At 41.2% G+C, this 23,687-nt stretch overlaps 1 protein-coding gene across 1 annotated transcript in view; it reads left to right on the top strand.

The window, feature by feature from the left end:
- The first annotated feature begins 372 nt into the window (after positions 1 to 372).
- LOC111227473 (ABC transporter G family member 23-like) overlaps positions 373 to 23,687 on the top strand; it is a 28,380-nt gene continuing 5,065 nt past the window's right edge. The window contains exons 1-18 of the mRNA XM_022752991.1: positions 373 to 451; positions 4,156 to 4,304; positions 5,948 to 6,107; positions 7,473 to 7,627; positions 9,558 to 9,665; positions 11,151 to 11,244; positions 14,080 to 14,154; positions 14,541 to 14,721; positions 14,884 to 14,980; positions 15,102 to 15,270; positions 15,919 to 16,019; positions 18,854 to 18,924; positions 19,247 to 19,296; positions 19,608 to 19,664; positions 19,832 to 19,902; positions 20,085 to 20,173; positions 20,780 to 20,883; positions 23,081 to 23,240. Of these exons, the coding sequence (XP_022608712.1) occupies positions 380 to 451; positions 4,156 to 4,304; positions 5,948 to 6,107; positions 7,473 to 7,627; positions 9,558 to 9,665; positions 11,151 to 11,244; positions 14,080 to 14,154; positions 14,541 to 14,721; positions 14,884 to 14,980; positions 15,102 to 15,270; positions 15,919 to 16,019; positions 18,854 to 18,924; positions 19,247 to 19,296; positions 19,608 to 19,664; positions 19,832 to 19,902; positions 20,085 to 20,173; positions 20,780 to 20,883; positions 23,081 to 23,240 (1,963 nt within the window). The 5' untranslated portion in view covers positions 373 to 379. The remainder of the gene's footprint in view (positions 452 to 4,155; positions 4,305 to 5,947; positions 6,108 to 7,472; positions 7,628 to 9,557; positions 9,666 to 11,150; positions 11,245 to 14,079; positions 14,155 to 14,540; positions 14,722 to 14,883; positions 14,981 to 15,101; positions 15,271 to 15,918; positions 16,020 to 18,853; positions 18,925 to 19,246; positions 19,297 to 19,607; positions 19,665 to 19,831; positions 19,903 to 20,084; positions 20,174 to 20,779; positions 20,884 to 23,080; positions 23,241 to 23,687) is intronic.

Consider the following 23,687-nt stretch of genomic DNA (forward strand, 5'->3'; position numbering starts at 1 on the left):
ACTTAAATAAAGATAAGATTCTGGGTCTGATCACTGCAGATCAAATACAACTGATATTAACTTTGCAGTGGAGCACTTACAGCTACAGGTTCATGTGTCCTGCAGCTCCCTGTAGCTGAAGGCGCTCTGTGTCCCAGAATTGGCAACGGTCTATTCAGGAGAACAAATCAGAAAATCCACTAAATTACTGCATGTTCTAACTAAGTCATCTCTCTGGTTAATCAGTATTTAGAGCATAGCAAACATATTGTTCGACTCTGATAATAAAAAAATAAAAAGTCCCACAGCGCATCCAGCCCACCCTCTCTCCCCTCCTTTCTCACTGTCTCTCCTCGCAGGGACCCAGCCGGCTGTCGGGTCCGCCCTCCTCCCTGCTGCCATGGCCGCGGAGGCTGCCGGTCGGGATGATGCGACGGCCGGACCTGCAGACTGCACCGAGATGGAGGAGTGGGTAAGATGCGCAGGGATAATTTAGGTTGTTTTCTGTGCACGAAATGTCCAGGATTGAGTGTTTCCCCTAGCCAGCAGGCCTTTCCGGGACCTGCAGCCGACTGCTGCAGCAAGATGGAGAAAAAACTCGGCAGGTTGCACGCCGCCGCAGCAACTGCAACCATTTCTGATTTTTGTTTCGTGGCCCAGTGTTGAGCTGGACATCTAAGTTTAGTGCGGAGGAACATGCGCTTTATCGTTTAAGCAACAGGGCTAGAAGGGAGGAGAGAGGGAGCACCGCACTGCTGCTGCAGCGCTCACATCCTGTGTGACGCGCTGATGTGAAAGGGAGAACTGAAAGCGCAGCAGCTGTTCGCTCTGTGGATGTAGGCTACCGAGGCTCGGCTTATAAATAGCCCGACAGTGGCCACCCTTTATCAGTTTGTGCATCGGGAAATGCGTCGCACTCGCCTCGTTTGCCGCTGAATCCCGGGGGGTTAGAGCGCGCCTGTCAAGCCCGTTTTCTTCCACTTGGCGGTGACGCAACTTGGCAACAACTTGGCAGGCAAGGTAGGAATTCTTTCTGGTCAGCAGAGCAGAGTATGAATGAAAAGAGAGGCTTTGTTGTTCTGTTTGAGGTCATTATCAGAGGAGAGTGGCTGCAGAAGAGCCTGCAGAGGCACAACGTGGTGTTTTCTCTAATTACTGGTCTGTGCGTAAAGAGGAGGATGTTAGTTGGTAAACGTGGGACTCCAGTTAAAGATTCTTTAGATTATTGAATTTCTACCAATTCTGTTTTTGGACTAAATAATCCAGCTGTAAAATGTCCAAAGTTAAAGCCACAAGTTTTCAGAGTACCAAATGATGCCTTCAGCTGGGTCAGTTTATCCCAAAGAGTTAATTTTATGATACACAACAGTAAAAATCTAGTTTCTCTTGCAACGTGAAGCTGCAGCCACTAAATATTTGGTGTTTTTGTGCAAAAATGAAAGAAAAACTACATTTTTTGTCAGTAATGTAGAGTTCTGAGTCAGGCGACATTTCATGTGAAGAAGGGTGTGTGTGTGTGTGCGTGCGTGTGTGTGTGTGTGTGTGTGTGTTAAATGGGTATTCTTCAGAGCAAAGCATCTGTTCTCCACCTGCCGCATGGCGAACTGAACCTGTTCTTCCACTTTGAATTTTGATGTTTGTGTCAGCTGATGTTCACATGCTCTTAAACTGTTGTCTTCAGTCTGTGGAGTCACTCATCAGTCGCGCTTCATCCTTTCCGCTTCTCCCTTTTTGTCTTCTGCTTCTCTCATGGTGAGTGTTTGCTTAAAATGCTGTTTCCTCCTTCATCAAGTTGACTGTCAGTGTCAGTGTGTTTTCAGGTAGATAAGGCAACTTTATCTTTTTCAAGCATTATCTCAGGTGTCAATAACAGATCTGAACTGGGTTTGAAACAGCTTGTCTTCCTCCAGCAACCACAGGGTAATTCTTACAGAATGAAGGTGATGTCTGTTTTGGTGTTTATTTTGCAGATGTAGGCTATGGTGCCAAAGGTGAGGCCGACCAAAAGCATCAGATTATGCAATGCAATCTGCCTAATCTCCTCGCTAGGAAATGAGAGATGTTGGATTAAAGGAGGGAGTTAGTTAGAGACCGGGGGAAACCCGTGAAAGAAAGCTGTTATTAGAGATTACTGGGCGAAGGATTGTTGTACGACCCAAATACTTTGTCTGCTGAACTTTGACAAGATGCACAGAGACCACCAGGAATATCAGAGTGTGAGAGGGATGTTTCTGTTTGTTGTTGTGGCAGAACTGAGATTCACCTTGGACTTTTGGGTTAAAGATCAAAAACTAGTTTCTCTCCCCACTTGCATTCTCGAAAAAAAAACAAAAAAACAACACTAATCTGGTCACCACCCTCGGTGGTTTGGCTTATTTTCAAGAATGGTTTGCATTTTCTCTCAGCTGCTTGCAGTAAAGCCTTTTTAAACCTTCGCCACTCCCACTGATGGAGCTACAAACGTCTGCACAGGAATAAAAGTCACTAAGGAGTGAAGTACTGTCCAATTGTAGTTTTACTTATTGTATGTGAGTAAGATTTACGCCAAAAGTTTGTAATCCCAGCAGCAATTTCCTCACTCACTTTCCTTCTGTGTACTTGAATATACCTCATATTTAAATAAGTACTACTTTTACTTTTTTATAAAAGTATAATATTAAGCATGTTGTAATGAAAAAAAAAAACATTTTACCAAACCCATTTAAGATGGTTTATCAACAGTGTGATCCTATAAAGCAGCACTTTATAGTATAACAAAACAAGTGATAGACTTAGTGACAGTAAAAGGAGAAATATTGATTCAGGAATGAATGGCGTGTGAAATGAATCATATGCTGAGCTGATAACTTAAATGCGATACGATGCGATACGATACATTCATCCGGTGTTTTGCTGATAAATAAAAGGCACGTACTTGTGTAAGATGTTGTTTAACTGAGGATTTGTGCATTCCACTGCTAATTGAATGTGAATGGTGGGTTGTACCTGTGTAGGAATGTAAAAGTGGGAAGGAATGGAACTTTCCTTCTTCCAAATTCCTGGTATGTGCATGAACATACTTTGGCCCATAAAGCTGATTCTGGCCAGTGAAACGGCTTCATCGGGGGGCAGTCGACCACTGCGTCTCAGAGAAATGTTTGTGATTTGATTTGATTTGAAATTTAATTTTTATTAGTGAAAAACATAGAGGCAGTCTAGACAACTTTGGCCCTTCTTAACATTAATATTTTAGTAATGGAGGTGTGACAATGAAACCGCTTCAGTGAGTGAAACAAACTGCAGCAAGTTAAAAGATGCATTTCAGGTACAGTTTAGAGAAGCTCTCTGTTCAGCGTCAGCAAACCACATCACAAAGCAGAAGATGAGAAGGTGCAGTAACAGTATTATCAAACTAATCACTCTCAATAATCAGTAGATTACTGTAGGTCAGTTGAGTATATAGGATGTTATGATTGTAAACAGCCAATGACATAGTATTTTGATCTTTTACTAATATAGACATAATATAAGACATATATTTTATGCCTTAGAAAATGTTAAAAAATATCCCCACAGTGATCTTGTACAGTTCCAGTTCCAGGAAGCCTTTTTGAATAAATCAATGACATTTTTATCAAGTTGCCAAACATTTTTTAAACTCATATTTCCTCATACAAAACCTGCCTTCTTGGAGGAAGAGTGTATGACTGCACCATTGAAGTACATTCTTTTGTCCCTGCAAATGAGCTCAAATCAGCGGCAGAAAACATACACTTTCTTTTCCTCTCCTTGGTGCATGCAAAAGGTTTGTCTTAAACAACCCGGCATCAGCATCATCATCATCATCATCATCATCATCATCATTCAAAGCAGCTCAGCAGACAAGAGCACTGGCTGCAGAAGAGTTCATCTCACAGTGAAGAGAAAAGAAAAATAGGATTTACAGACAGAGAGTGTGAAGCTTTGAGGCTTATCTCAAACCTTCATAATGTATGTGCACATGTGATGGCAAATGTGCATACAGTAAATAATGGAGGATGAGTGCATCATCTAGTGAGCTGTTATTGTGGCCCTGTGCAGTAACATGATTGAGTGATTTTTCTTGTGTAACGTTTTGCTCGGTGCACATGGTGAAATCTGAAAAGACAGCCGTGAATATTGTCATTGATGTTTAACAAAGTCTGTTCTCTTTCCCAGCTGAAGGAGGAGAATATGAAGGCTGATTTGGAGGCTTCTCTGCCTGCTGGACAGGAGGAGTTTGCGATCCGGTGCCGAGATGTGTGCCGGTCGTACGGCAAACTGAAGGTCCTCAGCAACCTCAACCTGACTGTACCACAAGGCCACATGTGAGTGGAATGTATAATAACTCAAATGTGTCAGCATGGCTGTTTTTCTGAACTGATAACACATCTACCTCTTTATCTATTTGTCAAAACATATCCCAGCTTCAAAGGAGAGTGTATCTTTATCTGTTCCTATGCTTGATATTCAGCGATTATGTGATTTTAATGGACTTAAACTGAGTTGAGAGATACTGTAAGATATTTTAAAGCCTCTCACCTCCACTTTACTTCACTTGTAGCACTGAAAAGCACAAGCAATGGACTTGGAAAAGTGAGTAGATGCGTTCTGCATATGCAAATAAGGTTTGCATTCTTGGGTGAGGTGTCCAGCACTTGACTGGAACCAGTTTACACTAGCCCTCTCCTTTGTCATGTATCTGCTGACGGATCTGAAAGTCCTGCAAGACAGTCAGGTTTACCTCAGGTTTACCTTACCTTGTCTATGAATTTACTTTGTTTGCCTCATTAAAGCTGACACAGAAAAATGCAGTCACCCTAAAGGGCAGTGAGAGGGATTTTTCAAGAATTTTATAGTATGTAATCTCAATGAAAGTCATGTTTTTTACTTTGTAGTCCAGATCTAAGTTCCGAGAAGAACTTAAATTCATAATGCTCACCTTCTCTTTTCCATGTAGTCGTCTGTCTTCTGTCATTTTTGTGCACATGAGCTTCATTACACTGGATTTATGTAGTTAAACAACTGACAGGATTGCTTCTCTCACACATACCTGCATTCGTGAGGGGACATGTTATCTGCTTTCATTTTGTTTAATGGTGGATTTTTGAACTTTGGAGAGTGATAGACGAGCTATTTCCCTAAGCTAAGATAAGATAAGGTAATTACTTAGCTTTAGCTCCATAGTAAAACCTGCAATAATAGATTTTTTTGTCCACAAAGTCTAAACAAACATGAACAAGATATCACCTTATGAAGTTGTTTTTGCAAAAGAGTTAGCATACAATTGCTAAATAGCTACACATCCAGCATTTACGGAGACACATTAGCATCAATTTACAGCTGTGTTTCTGACCACCTAATGAATCTAAGTCCAATATTCACTCTCCTTTTATCTCCATTTTCATCTCCACCAACTACTGAGGGAAATATCTGGCTCTTTAGTTACTAAATGCTCCACTGTATGTTTACTAGCTAGCTGCTAACTGAGCCTGTCTGTGCACAGAGGAGTTTTAGTCATCAGAAGAGATGGAAAACAAAACAGTTTCCAATTTTTCTTTTCAGATTTTCATGAATTGTTGCACGTCGTGGTGAACTGTAAGCTGTTTTGTTTGACGGTAACTCTGTAACACTGCCTGCAATCATTGTTGGGTTTTATCTGATATAGTCATCTGATTATCTTTAGATGTTTACATAGATGTGATCTATTTCTGCTGTTCCCTCTGAAAGTGCTTCCATGCCTGACTGTGTACAGAAGCTACAGTTTCTCTAACATGGTCCATTCATTTTCATTCAGTTCACTTATTAAATGACTGAACAGTCTAGTTAGAGCTGTATTTAGATGCTTATGTGTTACATATTTAACTGAAAATGAAACCTGGTGGGAAAATGATGAGCACAAATGAATCCTCATCACTTTGCAAAGATTCTTTGAGTTTTACCTGAAGCATTCTCTGGGTCTCCGTTGCAGTTATGGTCTTTTGGGCCCCAGCGGGTGCGGGAAGACCACACTGCTGAAATGCATCGTGGGAACTCTGAAAATCTCACGGGGTCGCATCACCGTGTTGGGGAAGCCACCAGCTTTTCCTGGTCATGACGTGCCGGGGAAGATGGTTGGATACATGCCGCAGGTAAGGTCACACATCTTAAAGGTGTGTGTGTAAACGTGTATCACGTGGACACAAACCATGTAATTATGGCTGCATGAAAACATTCCAGGCCTTGTTTGTGTAATTGAACCCACTGCAATATACTCATGTGCCCAAAGGTCCTTGAAATATTTGGAAAAGCCACAAGTTCATGCAAATCCAAGGCCTTTAACATGACAGGAGGTTATTTTCCCCTGTAAACAAGCTTCCTGTCGCCCTTATTCTTAGCCGTATGATCAATCACCAAACTTTCTTTCTCTATTTTTGTTGCTAAACTGATCTTAAAATCAATTTCTGTAGAGTTGAAAAGGTCCCCAGTCCAGTTTCCTCACAGCACCATGTTTGCATCAAGCATTCTCAGTCACTCAGCTCCACATTTAAACCTTTGTTTGTTCAGAAAAGGTTTTCATGTGTGTTTTGTAAAAAAAAAAGAAAAGTTCACCCCAGCGTTCAGATGATGAACTAGAGGATTACTTAAGTGCCTTGCTTGAGGGCTTCTTTAATTTCTCCTCCGTTGCAGTCAGTCAGCTGCGCCTGAGTGTGTCTCATTACTGTCAGAACGGATACCTGATGAGGCTGATAACACATGTGGCGTGTGTTCTCCCGTGTGTAACCCTGAGCGTTGCAGTCGTCCCTGTAGGAAGTGGTCTGTGACCCAGAGAGGAGGAAATGTGACACCTCAACTGTTGTGCCGCTGTGGTGAACTTGGCTTGTGATTGTCTGACGTTGTAATGCAGAGGAATTCATTGAGCCGGGACTTTGACTCGAACACAGACGCTAGCAGTATAGTATTTATATTATATAGTATTATTTGTTACAGAAAAATGTAAATATGGACCATTATTTAAACACTTAATCCTTCAACATTACACATTTTTCACTCAGGAAATCCTGACCGTAATCCTTTCAGTTATGGAAGTGCTAAGTCAAAGGTCGCTGCATTAGTGCTCAGAAAGCAGCAGTGCAGATGCAGATCTGCTTAATTAAGTAAAACAGATACTAACGTAGTAAATCCACTGTGTTAATCATTGGTTGAAATATTGTAGTTGTATTTGTGTTAAGCTGTGATGTGCTGCGTTAATTTAGCGTGCTTTATTAGATATTTAAATGTTTGACAGTCGATATTTTATCAATCAAAGCAAGGATATAACAAAGATAACAAAAGATAATTAAATTAATTGAGATTCAAACACTAATATATAGAGATGTGTTAGTGTTAGGTTAGAGAGAGCCAATTAGTAGTATCTCACGTATTATTCTGGTTTTAGTAACGAGTATGGACAGAGATCCATCTGTGGCTGTGACGCACACAACCTTTAGAAACACGGTTGCCTTTGTGTTGCATAGGAGCTGGCACTGTACAATGAGTTCACCATCAGCGACACCCTGACCTTCTTTGGCCGAATCCACGGCCTGACGTCGAAGGAAACCCAGGCTCGCATGGACTTCCTCGTCGACTTCCTGGATCTACCTCAGAAGCAGAGCCTGGTCCGAAATCTCAGGTAAAACCCCCCCGTGTGGTGTAACGGACAGGATGAGTTTAAAAGTTTGAGCTTCCCCGGAAAGACATTGAACATAACGCACTATAGACACAAGTCTGTTTTATCATGCGTCATATCACCTGACATTCTGTACTTTTGTATAACTGTGACTCGTGTTTTGGAGCAAAGTTGTTGCAGGTGAACTTTGGACATCAACACAGACTTTCCCTGTTACTATCCCTTACATGATGCAACGAGATGAAAAACATCGTTGAAATACTCACAGCAGACTGAGGAAACATTTTTGACTATTTTTCATGCTTGGTGAAACACAGGCAGCGATGTGACCCGTACGTCCACACATCCCTACATAGAGCCAGTTTATGACGCGAGGTAAACGTCTTCTTACAGCTGTCTACAGATGCCTGTGGACTTTGACACCCGAATTACTCCTCCACAGGCTGTAAACCCAGCTCCCATAAAACAATATGACTTTATCTGATAATGAGAAAAGCAAGAGTCAGTTAGAGAGATAGTTTCCCCTTTACTGTTCTTTAATGTTCTCGCCTTACAAGGATATTATGTAATTTCCATTTAGGAGAAGGTTATTATGACCTTACCTCAGTCACATTGTGAGGTTTGTCGTGTGGCTCTGGGAAACATTTTGGTCAAATCATCATTTTCAATCTTATCATAAGTGCAAGATGAAGATGTTAGATCTTCAGTCCTCTGTTTTATTAGTCTAACAATGCAAATCCAAACTTATGGATACAGTAATTAAGCGTAACCTCCACTAAGTCTTTTGGATAATATTACGTAAAAAGTCACCACTTATAAAATCTGATTTTTACAAGAGCTACTATCTGACTTTGTAACTGATTAATGATTTGAATAGGAAAGACACTGAAGCATAGTTAATCCCCAAAAGGTTTTATTTTTTAATCTTGAACACACTAAATATTAACTTGTGCACCAAAGTTCAGCACTTTCCTCAGAAGCTGCCACTCCACATTTTATCATTTCTCCAGAGCAAAAAAAACAAACAAACTTGTTCTAAAGCCATAAAAGGAAACAATCCAGCAGTACAAATTAAAAATAGAGCATTTGGCATTTCATCAAATATTTCTGTTGGATCTCTGCTTCACCCATTAAGTTATTTTTGAAAATGCGACTTTATTCTTTTTTTGTCAGTCGAGAGAAAACGGACAATGTTGCTGCAACCTCTCAACAAGCGGTTGATTACCTCGTGGCCCTCGTATATTCGGCGGTTATTGTAGGAATAGTAATCAGCTCGTGTTACAGATCACGATTCACGTCCCTGATTCATTACAAAGACCCTTGTGTTCCCAGATGAGGCCCCTCAAAGCAGTTTTCATTAGCACTTCATGTAATATTTATGTCACCTGTGGTGTAAGAGCCTGTCATGTTACTGAGCTGCCACTTCTGGATAAAACTAAAGATGAGCGGTGTTTCATTTCAGATTCTGCGTGGTGGCGTTACGTTAAAGATGGGTCGTGTTGATGATTAACAGGCTGTTGAAACTGTTTACTACACACATGATGGAAAAGAATTCCTGGTGTGAATAAACATGACACATGTACTCATCACCTCTCGGATCAACCTGCTATTTATTATTATTTTTTTAGGTCGCATCGACATGATAAGATCAAACTTTAAAAACGCCTCTTTCTCCCGACATCCCTCTCTCAGGTCTTGTTCTCTGCCTCCGTGTTGTCAGGCAGGTTCTTCTTGCAGGTTCTGTCTCCACCACCTCGCTCAGGAGTGAGTGGCATGTGTAGAGCGGAGGTGGATTATCGGTTACGCAACAATTAAGAATGTGGCAGAAGAGTCACCTCTGACTCCTTTTGTTCTGTGTGTGTGTGTGTGTGTGTGTGTATGTGTGTGTGTGTGTGTGTGTGTGTATGTGTGTGTGTGTGTGTGTGTGTGGCAGTGGGGGTCAGAGGCGCAGGGTGTCTCTCGGAGCAGCTCTGCTTCAGAATCCAGAGCTGCTCATCCTGGACGAACCGACGGTGGGAGTGGACCCTGTGCTCAGGGCCAAGTAAGTACTGTAAGACACACACACACACACACACACACACACACACACACACACACACACTGTAGCTGTTTCCTCTGGTGTCATGCAGCACGTCTACAGACTGCATGGCTGCTCTCCAGCTTATGTCACTCTTGGAAAAGTAACGACTTGATGATGACTTTTTAGGAATTAAGGCAACAACAACAACAACAACAACAACAACAACAACAACAACAACACAACTTTCATTCAGCCATAAATGAAGCAGGCCATGGTTCATCATCAGTTACATCCACTCTGCATCCCAATGGGAAAAATGACAGAGACACGAATGAGGATTTGAGTCTGTGCTGTTACTGTTGCATGGTATTTGTTCTACACTCGGACTGAGTGAATTGGTGTCTTATAAAAACAAACTTGTTCTTCATTTGTTTCAACAAGAACTTGTGAATGAGTGCAGGGAAATACGTCGCTGATCTGTAAAGTCTCCTTTAACATCGGGACAAGATGACACCTGAGCTGTAATGTGATTAAACAATAGCCCCACATAAAACATCTTATATCACCATACTGATATCATATCCATGTATTGTCTGGCTGTACTAGCAGGGAATCAGTAATTCTCATGGCTATAAATACAATAAAAAGATGGTTATCTTACTTCTGTATTTACAGTAGATCAAGCTCAAAATGGCCGACATGAGAAATGGGAATTAAAACCACTGGATTTAAAAGAACAGATACTCACCTGTCACCCTTAACACTGTCCAACATTACTGAATTAGAACATCTCTTCAAACAGTTCAAATACATTTAACAATAAATAAACACCCTGTTTACATTCACTACTCACTATATGTATTTCTTTTTAGCTTTATTTGTGGGGTAACACTTGACTTTAATTCCCCGTACCTTGGATTTATCAGCAGTATATAAACAATTAATTTATAACACACTATAATGTAGTCATAATCAGATATAAAGACATTTTAAAGTGTTATTGTTTTAATGTAGAAATTGACATCTGCATATTTTACACTACGTTATCATTCATTAACTGTTTATACAGTAAAATGTGTGATAGTGGTTTCACTTATATCTGCTTACAACTTCATTATAGTGTGTTACAAAGATTAACAATATTTCCACAGGCACCAAGCCCGTCTGTATCCATCTAATATTCTCCATGTTCTCAACACAGTGGCTTCAGTATTACAACTTGGGATTCGTATGGACGAATTCTAAATAAACATTCGTGCTTATGTTATGAAAAAAAAAGCAAGTCAGAAACCGTTTTTTGAAAGTATAACGCACTCGCTCAGTGTGTTGCTCCAATCTCATTGTGTAATCGCACCACAAAGTCTCATCAGATCAGACGGTTGGAAGGCAAACGGCTGCTGGCGACGCTGTGAGCTTTTTTTCAGACTTCAGATTTTAGGAAAACTCTTATTAGCGAGTTGGTCAAGTGTTATGTAATTTGTTTGGTTTCTTCCGTCTCCTTTCTAGGATCTGGCAGCATCTGGTGGAGATCGTGAAGACAGGGAAAGTCTCTGTCATCATCACAACACACTACATAGAGGAGGCCAGGCAGGCCAATGTGGTGAGATAATCCACACACACACACACACACAGAGAACCCACAGCCATGCACGTATACACACACGATAAATTAAGCATTAATACACATGCACACTAGAAACCATTCAGGAATACAGCCTCAAAAACAATGGGTCCATTCATATGAAGTTTACTCTTTATTAGCTTTGACAGAAAGGACAAAAGCTCAAACTGGGTGAGAAAACTTCCTATAGAATATGTACAGAAGCTCTCTTGTGCATTTTGTTTTTCATTTCACTAACAACAAACAAAAGGTTTGTAATTTATTCTTTTGGTTCATGAAACAATTTAAAGGGTAAGTTTGATGATATTCCACAGTTTGCTTGCAATCAATAAATCCCATGAAAAGATGTTTGATTCACGCTGATATGGTCAAATCATATTATAGCATTAAACAGAACTGCTGGAAAAGTAATCACCTAAACATGAAAGAAGTTTACTGCCTGTGATTATATCGTTTTTATCATCTGATCATGGTGCGGTGTGCACGACGAGTGATCTGGATGTTGGACCTTGAAAAACTTTGAAACCTACTTACTCGTGACGCACAAATGCAGACGCTGTGAGGAAAAGCAGAGAGAGAGAAAGGGAAGTAAGGCAGACACACATTTAAAAATAAAGTCACCAGAAAGTCGTCTTCTGGTTTCGTTTGTGCACATACGGCCAAAGATTTCAGTCAGAATCACATCAAAATACCGTTAAGGAGCATCAGATTTACAGTAAGAGGTTCGTACGTATGTACAATACATTTAACACCTGTTTCCTTCACTGCTGCTCAAACTGACGCCTGGCTCATCATAAATCCAGTCATCCCACCAGTTCATTCACTGTTTCACCAGTAATCGTCTTTGTACATAAAGTCCATAAAACCGAGAGCTTTACAGTTGTAAGTTTGTACTGTAGATTAGGCTTCCACAAGCCACAATGGTTTTCTTCCTGTTTAAAGACATATTTCGGCATTTTGGTGAAATGCGGTTTTATTCGCTCTCTGGGTGACGGTCAGTTGAGGAGATACGACTCAGGAGACGGTTTCCTGAGGTTTGTGTGAAAACTGGACGCAGGGGGAAACGGCTGACCCAAACCTAAAAGTTAAAGCTCGTATCTCGTTTGGTTAAAACATGACAAGTTGTAAGAGCCAGACTTTATGTTTGCACACCGGTTAGTCCTCATCCTGATTTTAAAATACTTATTACTAATTACTACCTTCTTACTACTACTACACTGTAGTACTGAGAAACACGACTGTTTCATGACTGATTTAGATTAAAAAAAATGTTGAGCTACTCCTTTAAGATTGCTTGGCCTGTCGCGTCTGTGTGTTTGTGATGAACTTGAAGCAGCACGCAGAGATGAAGCAGATTTAACAGATAAAGTTTGAGATTTTCAGAAGCTGGAATTTCACTTCTCTTTTTTTTGCACAACAGTCCCCCCGACACAACATGTTGGTATTTGCTGTGTAGCTGAACAAACAACTAAACTTCCTCCTCCACCTGCACATCTGTGCACATGTGTAGCTACTGTGTGTGTGTGTGTGTGTGTGTGTGTGTGTGTGTGTGTGTGATTGTGAATGTATGAGAATGAGGGTGACACATTTGACACTAGAGATCTCAATAAGTCCACACATATAATTTTTTTTAAAAACTGCAGACGTCCGTCTTCTCTGCACGTTCGCTGGATTGTTGGAATTGTTTTTGTAAATTAACATTAAGGCCTAATGTCACGGCCTCAGGGAGCTGCCAAGTGAAAGAGTTTCCCTGCTAAGAGTCCGGAACAAAAGGGACTAAATACTTTCTTTAATGAATTCTTTGTCATGGTCTGATGTAAAGATAAAACATTTGCTATTGGTGAATGCAAGTGTAAGAAAATGTATGTGTATCACTCTTTAAATAATCCCATGTGAACGTGTTGATCTGTCTGTGTGGATTTCACAGTAAAAAGGAAAAGTATGTGTGCACGTGTGTGTGCGTGTGCGGTGTCATATTCAAACTGAAACTCTGACTGCATAACTCAAGCTTGTTCTCAAGCTGCACAAAATGAGGTCAAGGGTCATTCTGGCCCCTCACTAATGCAGCCACATGTAAACACGGAGCCAGGAATCCTCCACTGAAACCAGTCTGAGCGCTCAGCCAGCTCCGCGTTGTCTCCGTCCAGGGTTAAATGATCGGTGGGTGGAGGCTGATCACACTGACTGAGGGAGAATGAGGTGGATTCGCTGATTTATTTCTGTCTTTGTGACTGATGCACCTTGACAGAACTATGTCAGGTGAAGCAGCAGGGATCAGTTTGCCGCTGATTTTGAAAACAAGTTGCTCAGCTGTTCTGTAACTGGATACTTGCTTATGTCCGAAAAGTCCTGATAAGCATTAACACAAAGAATAAAGGATATTCTCACCTAATTAGAGCTGTTGTTAGAGATGTTATTTTTCTGACAAAGATGACACTTATGTCACAAATGATATTGAAATGAAATGATATTTGACCCCATATTAGTTATTTTGCTCCTCTCTGTTGCCCGTTGATATAATGCAACAGAGGTTCAATGTACTTAAAAACAAGAGCTTTAATATTAGCTGTAATAATTTGTTATTCTGAAAGGAAACTGCTCCTCAACATCGAAGTTATTCCTCAGTCAGTTATCACAGTTGGAGAAATTAACTCGAGGGGAAAATTGTGCAAAACTTTAATAGATTTTTTCTTTCATATATGGAAAAATCTCCGATATTGTGATTCTGCCGACACTGTTGTTTGATAAAGACAAAAGCATCTCTTAGAAATAACAACTGTTCTCTTTTCTTCTTCTGTTTTCTCTGTTCTCCAGGTCGGTCTCATGCGGAACGGCCATTTGCTGGCTGAAGGTCCTCCAGACGCAGTCATGAAGCAGCACAGCGCAACAGTGAGTACCGCTTGATCCCACAGCGGACTGCGTGGACATCCAGAGGTGCCGGTAGTCACGGCAGGCGGGTTGTTCATGGGAACACAAAGCAACAGTAGTTTGGTGTTGTTGTAATATGAAGTGAACATAAAATGAAATGATTTCAAACTGCACATCAAAACCTAATCAAGAGACACTGAACTCAGCAAATGGAACAAAAAAACAAAAACAAATCAGCGATTTAATTCCTCATTCTAATACAGCTTCAAAGGAATATATATACAGGTGATTAAAAGACAAGGAACCTTTATGTCTCATCAAAAAGAGCCTAAGGGAACAAATAAAACAGTTGCAGCCTCGAGACTCATATACAGCATACTGGCGGTCTGGTCCCTGTTCTCCTGCAGACCCTGGAGCACGCCTTCCTGCAGCTGTGTGAGACGTCGGATCAGATCGACTCCAAACGGGGATCCAGTCCTCAGAGCGGGCCGTTAGAGAACAGCCAATCGTTCGAGAGCGGGCGGGACGAGAGTCGCCCAATTCTCGGGATCGGACCAGGTGCTGCAGAGGAAGTTCCCAAATATTCAGGTACTGATTTGACTTTGATGTATTACAGGACTTTTTTTGAGAGTGCCTGTTTTGCAGGGTGATAAATACTGTGGGTTCATTGCTTGTGTAAATGTTGATGTGTGACCTTTTAGTTATTGTTTGTTTGGAAAATCTTATTGCGTGTTTGGTGTGACTGTACAGCGGACTGGAAGGTGCGAGCCAGACACATGCTGCCAAAGTGGAGAAACATCGCTGCCCTGATGATCAAAACGTTGGTGCGGATGAAGAGAATGCCGGGGTATGTCAACATTAATATTATTTAATAGTGATAGCTAATAATTAACAGCAGAAGTTATGATCTGATGATATCTGTCAGGGACATGTTGGCACAGTGTTTCTGTTTCCTCTGTGTTTTGCAGCTCGTTGTGTTTCCAGTTCTTGCTGCCCGTCATCCAGATCTCTCTGATCTGTTTGTGTATCGGAGGAGATCCAAAGGGGATCCAGGTCGCCGTGGTGAACAATGAGACCTCGCCGTCCGCTTACAGCCAATCACTGCTCTCCTTCCTGGACAACGCCAGTGTGCACCAGGTATTTATTCGAGCTTGTGAGACACAGATATTAATACACGTCAGGCGTGATCGCACCCTCGCATTTATGCACCACAACCAAAAGTGGAACTGGGTCGTTTCTCTGTAGCAGTTCCATGTGCTGTAGGTCTGTTGGTAAATTCAGCTTCATGTTCTGTAGTTTCTGCTGCTGTTCAGATTCAGTCACCTGGTTTCAGTCTAAAGAGGAAGCGGCAGGCTCATCTTGCACTTTTTGTATTATTAAGTTTGACTTTAAGCAAATAAGTTTCACTCCAGTTCACAGCAGAGCTGAAGACTTTCTTTTTCTAGGAAACATTGAAAGGTTGTTTCACAGTGGGACACTTTGACAACCCTTCAGTTTATAATATTATAATAATAATAATAATAATAAACTTTATTTATATAGCACTTTACATACAGAAAAAAGGGGAATTAAAAACAACAATTAACAACAAGAGAAAAACAAACACCTCATTAAACAGAAGTCAGTTACATGAAAATATAGATTGTCCATATCATGGGAGAATAAAACACAACACCGTATCAAACATTCATAAAAGCTTCCTGATAAAAGAATGTTTTCAGATCTAAAAAAGCTGAAAATATAATGTATAATATATAAATGATGTGGGTTACTCTGTGTGCATAGGTGCCCTTGTCCCATACAGATGCTTTCGATGGGATCTATAATGGCGAGTACTGGGGCGTCATCGGCTTTGGCAAGAACTTCACCAGCTACCTGACAAAAAGGTGAGACGAACAGCACCAGGCTTACACTGGATCAAGTGTATCAGGCATCAGATGTGATCAATTATAAAACTCTGTTTCCACTATCAGTTACATTGATTCAGGCAAACGCAGGCGGCCAGCTCAGTTCTTAGGCCCACAGAGATCTCTGACCTCACGTTACCTTGGAAACTAAATGATGCAAATGAGTTCCAGTCGACGAAGTGTACAGATTTTAAATGTAGGAAAAACAGAGTTCAGGTATCAGAGTCAGTGTCGGGACAGAAAGACGCTGGATCTGTGATTTAACAAAACACTTAATAGTAAAAAAAAGAATAAATACCACAAAGGGCTGTGTAGAATAAGCACATAAGAGGTGTAGTACATTATGTCGGGTAGCTTTGAGCTTATGAGTAAATTGGCTACAACAGTCCTCTCTGCCTGATCCGTCATGAAGAGGTGATGAACTGTTGATGGAAGAGGATGGGTCGCTGTGTCGCTGCCTCTGCTCATGCTAGCTTGATCTTGACTTGTGCAGCTTTGTAACAAACAAAAACTGCACAAGTGGAAGTGGAAAGCAAAACGTTTTACATCTGCAACATGTGAAATGCTGCATGTGCATGTGTGCAGTGAGGTTAAGTGTCTGTGGTTTGTTTCTTTGTGAGCTGTTGAGTTTGTCTCTGCTCTGCAGCTGGAATGCCGCCTGTGCGTCACTCCAGCATCTTGATGGAGCCGCTGTGGTTCATTGTGGCTTTCAAATGACTAGTGAGAATCCTTTTTGACGCACATAAACACAGTCTTCTGTAATCATAGCTGCATTGCAGGTGCATAACATCATGATAGTAAATTACATTGCATTTCCTCATTTGGCAGATGCTTTTATTCAAGGCGCCTTAGAGGAACAACACTGAAGCTTCAGTGCAGCATCAGTCTGTGCTATGACATGTGTGAGAAGAAGTCATCAAAGGTCAAATGAGGAGGAAAACAAAAATGATGAATGGCACATGATATAGATCAAATCATGTCAGGACAAGTTGAGACATGTCAAGTAACAAACAGCTCAGTTCTGCAGCTACTGACACTGATCTCCTCACAAAGATTGTTTTACATCCCGGCTGTAAATGCCCGGTGCACATGTCCTTAGTGTGTGTGTTTACTTAAATCTGTGCTCACACCTTCCTTTTCTGACACACGCCCGAGTATCTCGTTACAGCGCTGCCTCGAACAGCGTTGTTTTCTGAACTCTGTCGTCAGCTTGCCGAGTTCCCGCTCAAGTTTCCGCAACTTTATCGACAACCACTTTGGCAACTTTTATCCCTCAGGAGCGACGTGCGACACAGTGTCTGCTTCACGTCACGCTGACTAATGTTTAGCCAAAAAAACACGCCATGTGTTAGTGTGTGAACACAAACGCCGGGAGGCTGTGAGTGGATTTGTGTCGACTGAAATTCTTCACGTGCTTTCACTGTAGGATTTAAGATAGTCTCTTTTAAAGTGTTTCCCAGTTGATTGTATTGAATTGTAGTAATGCTGATGATCCCTTAATTCAATCATTGTTTCTCCCTTTGTGTGTTCTGTGCTGAAATCATCCTTTAAATTCCATCTTCATAAAAAGCGTTCAGTGTTTGTGTAACCATGGTAACACTTTACTTTTTTAGCATTTAAGCCCTGTATGAACACTTAATAAACATCTGTGATATGTTATAACACACTATAATGTAATTGTAAAGGACATTTTTAAATGGTAGTTAACTGGTGTATAAACATGATTGATTGATAACACAGAGTAAAACAGTTTTGAAACCAGCCTGTTATTGATTAGTTCATGTGTATAAACAGTAAGTAAATACTTTCTAACACACTGTACAGAGTTATTTATGTAACGTCATATGTCATTGATAATGATTAGAGCTATGTTATACTGCGTTACCAGTCATTCAGTAGCTGTTTATGCACCGGTACTGGATTCCTCATATGAGGAGTAATAGTTGTTGATAAAGGAATTCACTAACATTTAAATATGTCCTGAGATCTGCTCAGTCTTAGAGACACACACTCAAATCAAACCACGCCAGCTCACACCCCTGAACTGCTATCATGTGAGGATGAGTCAGTCCTGGAGGGTAAAGGGCACGAGTTGTTCTAGGTGTTAATCACTGTGCTGTGTATACCTGTGCGTGTGCGTGTGCGTGTGCGTGTGTGTGTGTGTGTGTGTGTGTGTGTGTGTGAGATCTTTGGGTAGACAGTCTGGTCCTTCCTGTCCCTAACACACCTGGGCAGGTCACAGCTTAGCACCAGCCAATAAAACGCTCCTCCTGACTGAATCATGTGCCGCTCACGTGACAGACCTGCCTGAGGAAAACGGGTGAAAATAATCTCAACTGTTCAGTCACAGTCAGATGTTACACAATACTCTAATAGACCAGATGTGACTTCATAAAGTGAAAAGTTTGCATCTGTTCATTGTCTGTTACTTACTGTGTGGACTAGGCATTATTGCACCAGTATCTCTGAGAGGCAAAGAGATAAACAACCACAGCTTTCCTCTACCTGCAAGTACGCCTGTCTGCTTGTAGACTTCCTACACACACAAACACTGGAGCAGGATGTAGTGTGGTTATTTAAAGACACCGAATGGTTTGTTAAACTTTATTTTTCTTCTTCACTGATAAAAGGCCAGTGACTTCTGAACAGACGATATTCAGAAGCATCTGCATCCTCAGCACCTTCACCCCTTTTATTTTGGCTTCTGTTGCACCTTTGCGTTCCACTTTTATTGATAGTTTATTGAATTTTAAATTGATTTCCAAACTCAGATCATGGTTTTTCAGATCCTGACTCTGTCCCTGACTTTACAGGATGATCCAGCGGCAGGTTTCCAGAGAGGTGGTCGATGGTGGGTCAGTACACGTCTGGCTGGACCTGACAAGTAAGATGCAAAAACCTTCTCACGGATCGTTGTCTTTTCAATGTCAGCTTTGCAGAACTGCAATAAACTCCTTGGTGCAAGTTAATGTAAAAATCCAGCATGAGATTTTGAGCCAGAAATCACATTGTCCGATCGGCATATTTTAGAAACGTGGTCTGTGTTTCACTCATATAAAAATAAAAGGATTAACTAACATGTCCTGTACATGTATGAAAATACAGAAAAGGAAATGTAGTCAGTAACATAACACTCTATGTACATTTACATTATCTTCTACTGTGAAGCTGAAGTGGCTCATTTTTGTTGTTTGTTTTTTTTCTAGATCGACAAATTGCCTTTATGCTGCAGAAGAAGCTTCACGATGCCTTTCAGGTAGAAATCCGTTTCCTGCTTCGTCACCTGGAGCCGTGCGCAAATATCCAGATGTTTTCATTTTGCTTTTGGAGAGATACAGTCAGAAATCATTCAACACACCCAGTAAATACAAAGACGTCTGACAACATACGTGACGTTACAGTGTAAAGTGACACATGTGGGTCAGTGGAGTCAGTATAGACTAGAAGAAACACACTTGAACATGACACACTTGGCTGAGTGCCCTTGCTTTAAGGCAATATTTACATTCTGCCTTGCAACATGAAATGAAATATGCTTGACTGGTGTTGTTAACGCTGTGTCTGCAGGCTTTCGTGGAGAATAAGTTGGGCGGTATGTCATACCTGGTCGCGCTGCCAATAAAGGTAAGAAAGGAGCTTATGGAATAAAAACAAGTGAGATAAGGATGTAGAAATGCATAAAAACCTGTTTGTATTGCAATCATAAAAGAGAAACAAGCCGAATATGCAGCTGTGTTTCTGCTGATGCTGTGAGCTGCATAACAGAGTCTTTTCTTGTTGGCATCTTGTAGTTTGAGGAGCCCATCTACGGCAGCCTGAACACAGACTTCACTACGTTTGTGACACCGGGAGCTGTGCTCAGGTCAGTGTGATGAGGGCAGGAGATGTGAAACAGCTTTTTATTGACACACTGCGCCTGTGTTAATGAATGTATGTGTGATAATAACATGTCTTTTACTCACATGTTTTCTGGGATTGAACCAGATGCCAAACTGTCATTAAACTTCTGGTGTGTTTCTCTCCTCTCCCTCTCTGGCGCTGCAGTATCACCTTCTACCTGGCCGTGGGTCTGACAGCTCTCTCCTTTGTCCTGGAGAGGAAGGAGGGGCTTCTGGACAGATGCTGGGTCGCAGGTGAGTGGTCACGGCTCACACTGCTCCTACACAAACACAAAAGCTGTGTCCTTCTGTTAGATATACGACACAATCGCTTCACCTTCCCATTGCATGTAAACTTAAAACTTGGTTAAATGACTTGCCGTCATACTTGGCTTTTTTCTGTTTGTCAGATTGTGTCCGTCCTGGTTTTACCCCTGTCTTCTGTAAAATAACATTCATTTGTATTAATTAATTACCCCTCTAAGATTTTTATTTATTTATTAAGTGGGAAAAGTTGGTCAAAGGCTCTGAATATTGAATTGAATCCAATTTATAAATCATTTAAGTGTAATTTTAGAAACAGCCAGTAGGGGGAGTAAGATGACCACAGCAGAATGTGATGATGTTTACCAGCTAGAAAGCTGTTTTAACACATGATGAATTATTAATTTTACATCTTTAAAATATTTAATATGTATAGAAATGTGTAAATTACATTTTTGTAAGGATTAATAATGTATGTAAATTTGTTAGATTGAGAGGAGATTGATTGATGACCTATTTACTGCTGATAAGAGATTTTGGACGGAGCTTGTGACTGAACGACACTTTAATGTTTCTGTGTCGGTGTGTCGCTCCCAGGTGTGAGCTCCCTGGAGACGATGCTGGCTCACCTCTTCTCTCAGCTGTTCGTCATCAGCGTTCAGATCATCCTGCTGCTCCTCTTCATCCTGCTCGTCTTCAAGGTTCGTCCCATAAAACACGCAGCTACACTGACAAACACGAGCACGCACTTCAGATGAGATGAAACTTTATTGATTGGAGAAAATGGGTGTTATGGAAACGACATCCACACGGAAGAAAGTAACAGCAAGAAAACATAACATAAGCAATAAAGAAACCCAATAATCGATAAAAATTAATACACGTCTAAATAATTGTTTGATTGTATTAAAAAAAAAAGAAGATAATTAATCATTTTCCCTTTAAAGTATCACAGAGACACATTCACCCTCCTGTTTGTTTCCCTAATAGTTGTGGTTTTGTGTTTGGAGAAACACACCACAGGGCAAATCGTGTTTAACCTTTACTGAAACCACAACACTGTCAGTTACTGTTAAAGTACAGCTGATACACACGAGTCTCTCTCACACTATTGAGCTACAAAAGACACTTTTCAGGGGAGATTTTTTGAAACCGGAGGAGCCTCTGAAAGGTCACTGCATTCCTAATGTGATTTGGTTTGTGGAGAGTTTCAGGTTAATGGTTGGAGGTTAATGTTTTGCAAATGCAGCAGGCCCCGCTACCCCGTTACTCTGCTCATTTGCATTTTTATTACATCATCAAAAGTCTGGCTTTATACCTACAGCACATTAGAGCCATAATAATTCATTTTAACCATCAAACAGACCTTTGTTTTCCAACATTATGACGCATCTTTCTTTTTCTTTTTCTTTTTTGAAATGTACCTGTGACAGCATACTGAAGAGGAAATACTGTGTGTTGTAAATCTTCTCATGTGTGTCCAGCACGCTGAAGGTCAGCAGGGTTTCAATAGACTTGTATGGAATCAATACAGGGAGCAGGCACTCGGATAAAGGCAGGATACATATCACTTGTGTGTGTGTGTTAATGTATCTGTGTCCATGCAGGCACATGCTTTTATGGGCGTGTGCAGTCGTCCATGTCTGAAAGTGTGTGTGTGTGTGTGTGTGTGTGTGTGAGAGTGCGTGTTAATTAAGGTGCTGAAGTCCAAAGAGACCACCACTCCATAAATCACTTCCCGCGTTGGCCGTATCTAAGGATCACTGCGGGATCGCCACGACAACAACCCTTGATTGCTGTGGCAACCGAGTGGTCATGTGGCCTCTTGGTGCAGGTCTATTTTTGCACGTTGTCAGGGGAGACACACTCACACACACACACACAAGCACGCACGCACACACAACCAACCAACGTCTGCAGATTCTCTTCATGTTCAGAGAGTTATCCGTCCGTATCGGCTGAGCTGAGATTTACAGACTTCTCTCTCTGTTTTTATTTGATTTTGTTTCTCGCTGCTGCTCCATTTACACTCCTCCCTCTGTCTGTGTGATTTACAATCAAACCTGATCTGCAGGAACATTTCTTTTCATGTCTTACAGTATTTCTGGCTGAATATCAGGGAGCACTTCTGTCTCTGTGGGTCTCTCCCTTTCCCCCCCTCTTTTATCTCTTTCTCCATTTCTCTTGATCTCATTGTTTCATCTCTTCTCATGTTTCTTAAAAGAATCCTGCACTCATTTATCATTTTACTTTTTTAACATTGAAAATCCATTCAGCAGAGCCAGGTTAGCACTTTCTGAAAGCGGCATTTAAAAAAAGAAACACACAGTTTTCCTTGTAGTTTGTGGCTGACAGGAATCATTGAGCAGCTCAGGAGATTTTACAACTAGAAGTCCAGACTTTGTTGTCTGTTTTTGCAGAGGACAACATTACACATTAATCTTCGGATAGATTTTGACCTTGCTGTGTTGAAGAGAAAATCACAATGTAGTGGAGGAACTTTTACCTCCACTCCTGGGACCACACTTAACTGGGAAAGTTCGTGAGCGTTGGTTCTTGGGAGGTGCCGCCTTTGTGAGCTTCAGTGTGATCAGAGAAAATGATGTCTTTTACACCAGGATTTATTTACCACATGTTTTTGTCCATCTGGAATTTGTACGAGCACAGACTTTGATGCTTTGTGTTCCTTTTAAAGATAGAGAATCATCCTTTTTATCCACTAATAGATGAAGATGAAAGATTGTATTTGCTGGAGAATATTCTAACAGGTTGTTTGTAATAATGTAAAATGTTTCGTACATGTCAAAATAATGTACGCGAGGAAACCCTCGACTTTTACGAGCCCGTTATTTTTTCTCACCCCTCCTCCCCTGTCGTTCTTTCTCTCTCTCTCTGCAGATGCCTAATGAAGGCTCCTTGGTGCTGGTCATAATCCTGATCGTGCTGCAGGGCGTCACCGGCATCTCGTTTGGCCTGGTCATCTCCGCCGCAATCGATGACGAGCAGAGCGCAAACCAGGCCGCGCTGGGCATTTTTTACCCCAACCTCATCATCAGCGGTAGGCCTCAGTCTCTGCGTGTGTGTGTGTGTGTGTGTGTGTGTGTGTGTGTGTGTGTGTGTGTGTGTGTGTGTGTGTTTGAAGCAGTCTGCATGAGTGTAAAAAAGAAAGTCCTGTAGGTGTCTGGTTGCTGGACCTTTATCTAAGCAGAAAAAGCTGATTATAAACTCTTTGATGTTGGGAACAGGGTGTACGCCTGAGTGGAGCTTTGGTTTGTTTGGTTCACAACATCAAAACTTTAAAAGCTTCAGGAGGACTTGTGTCTCCAATCCTCCTCTAACACTTCAGCTGCATTACAAGTAAAGAGAACTGGAGATTAAAACAAAAATCTCACTGTATCACTGACAGAAAAAAGGCAGAAGAAGTCAAACATACAGATCAGAAAAAAAGTGAAATACGTTTCAAAAAAGCTTCAAACGGCAAAAACTAAACCGTCTGTGTGAGATT

Source organism: Seriola dumerili, unplaced genomic scaffold, assembly GCF_002260705.1.
Source record: "Seriola dumerili isolate Sdu_G_001 unplaced genomic scaffold, Sdu_1.0 BDQW01000187.1, whole genome shotgun sequence".
Classification (NCBI taxonomy): Eukaryota; Metazoa; Chordata; class Actinopteri; order Carangiformes; family Carangidae; genus Seriola; species Seriola dumerili.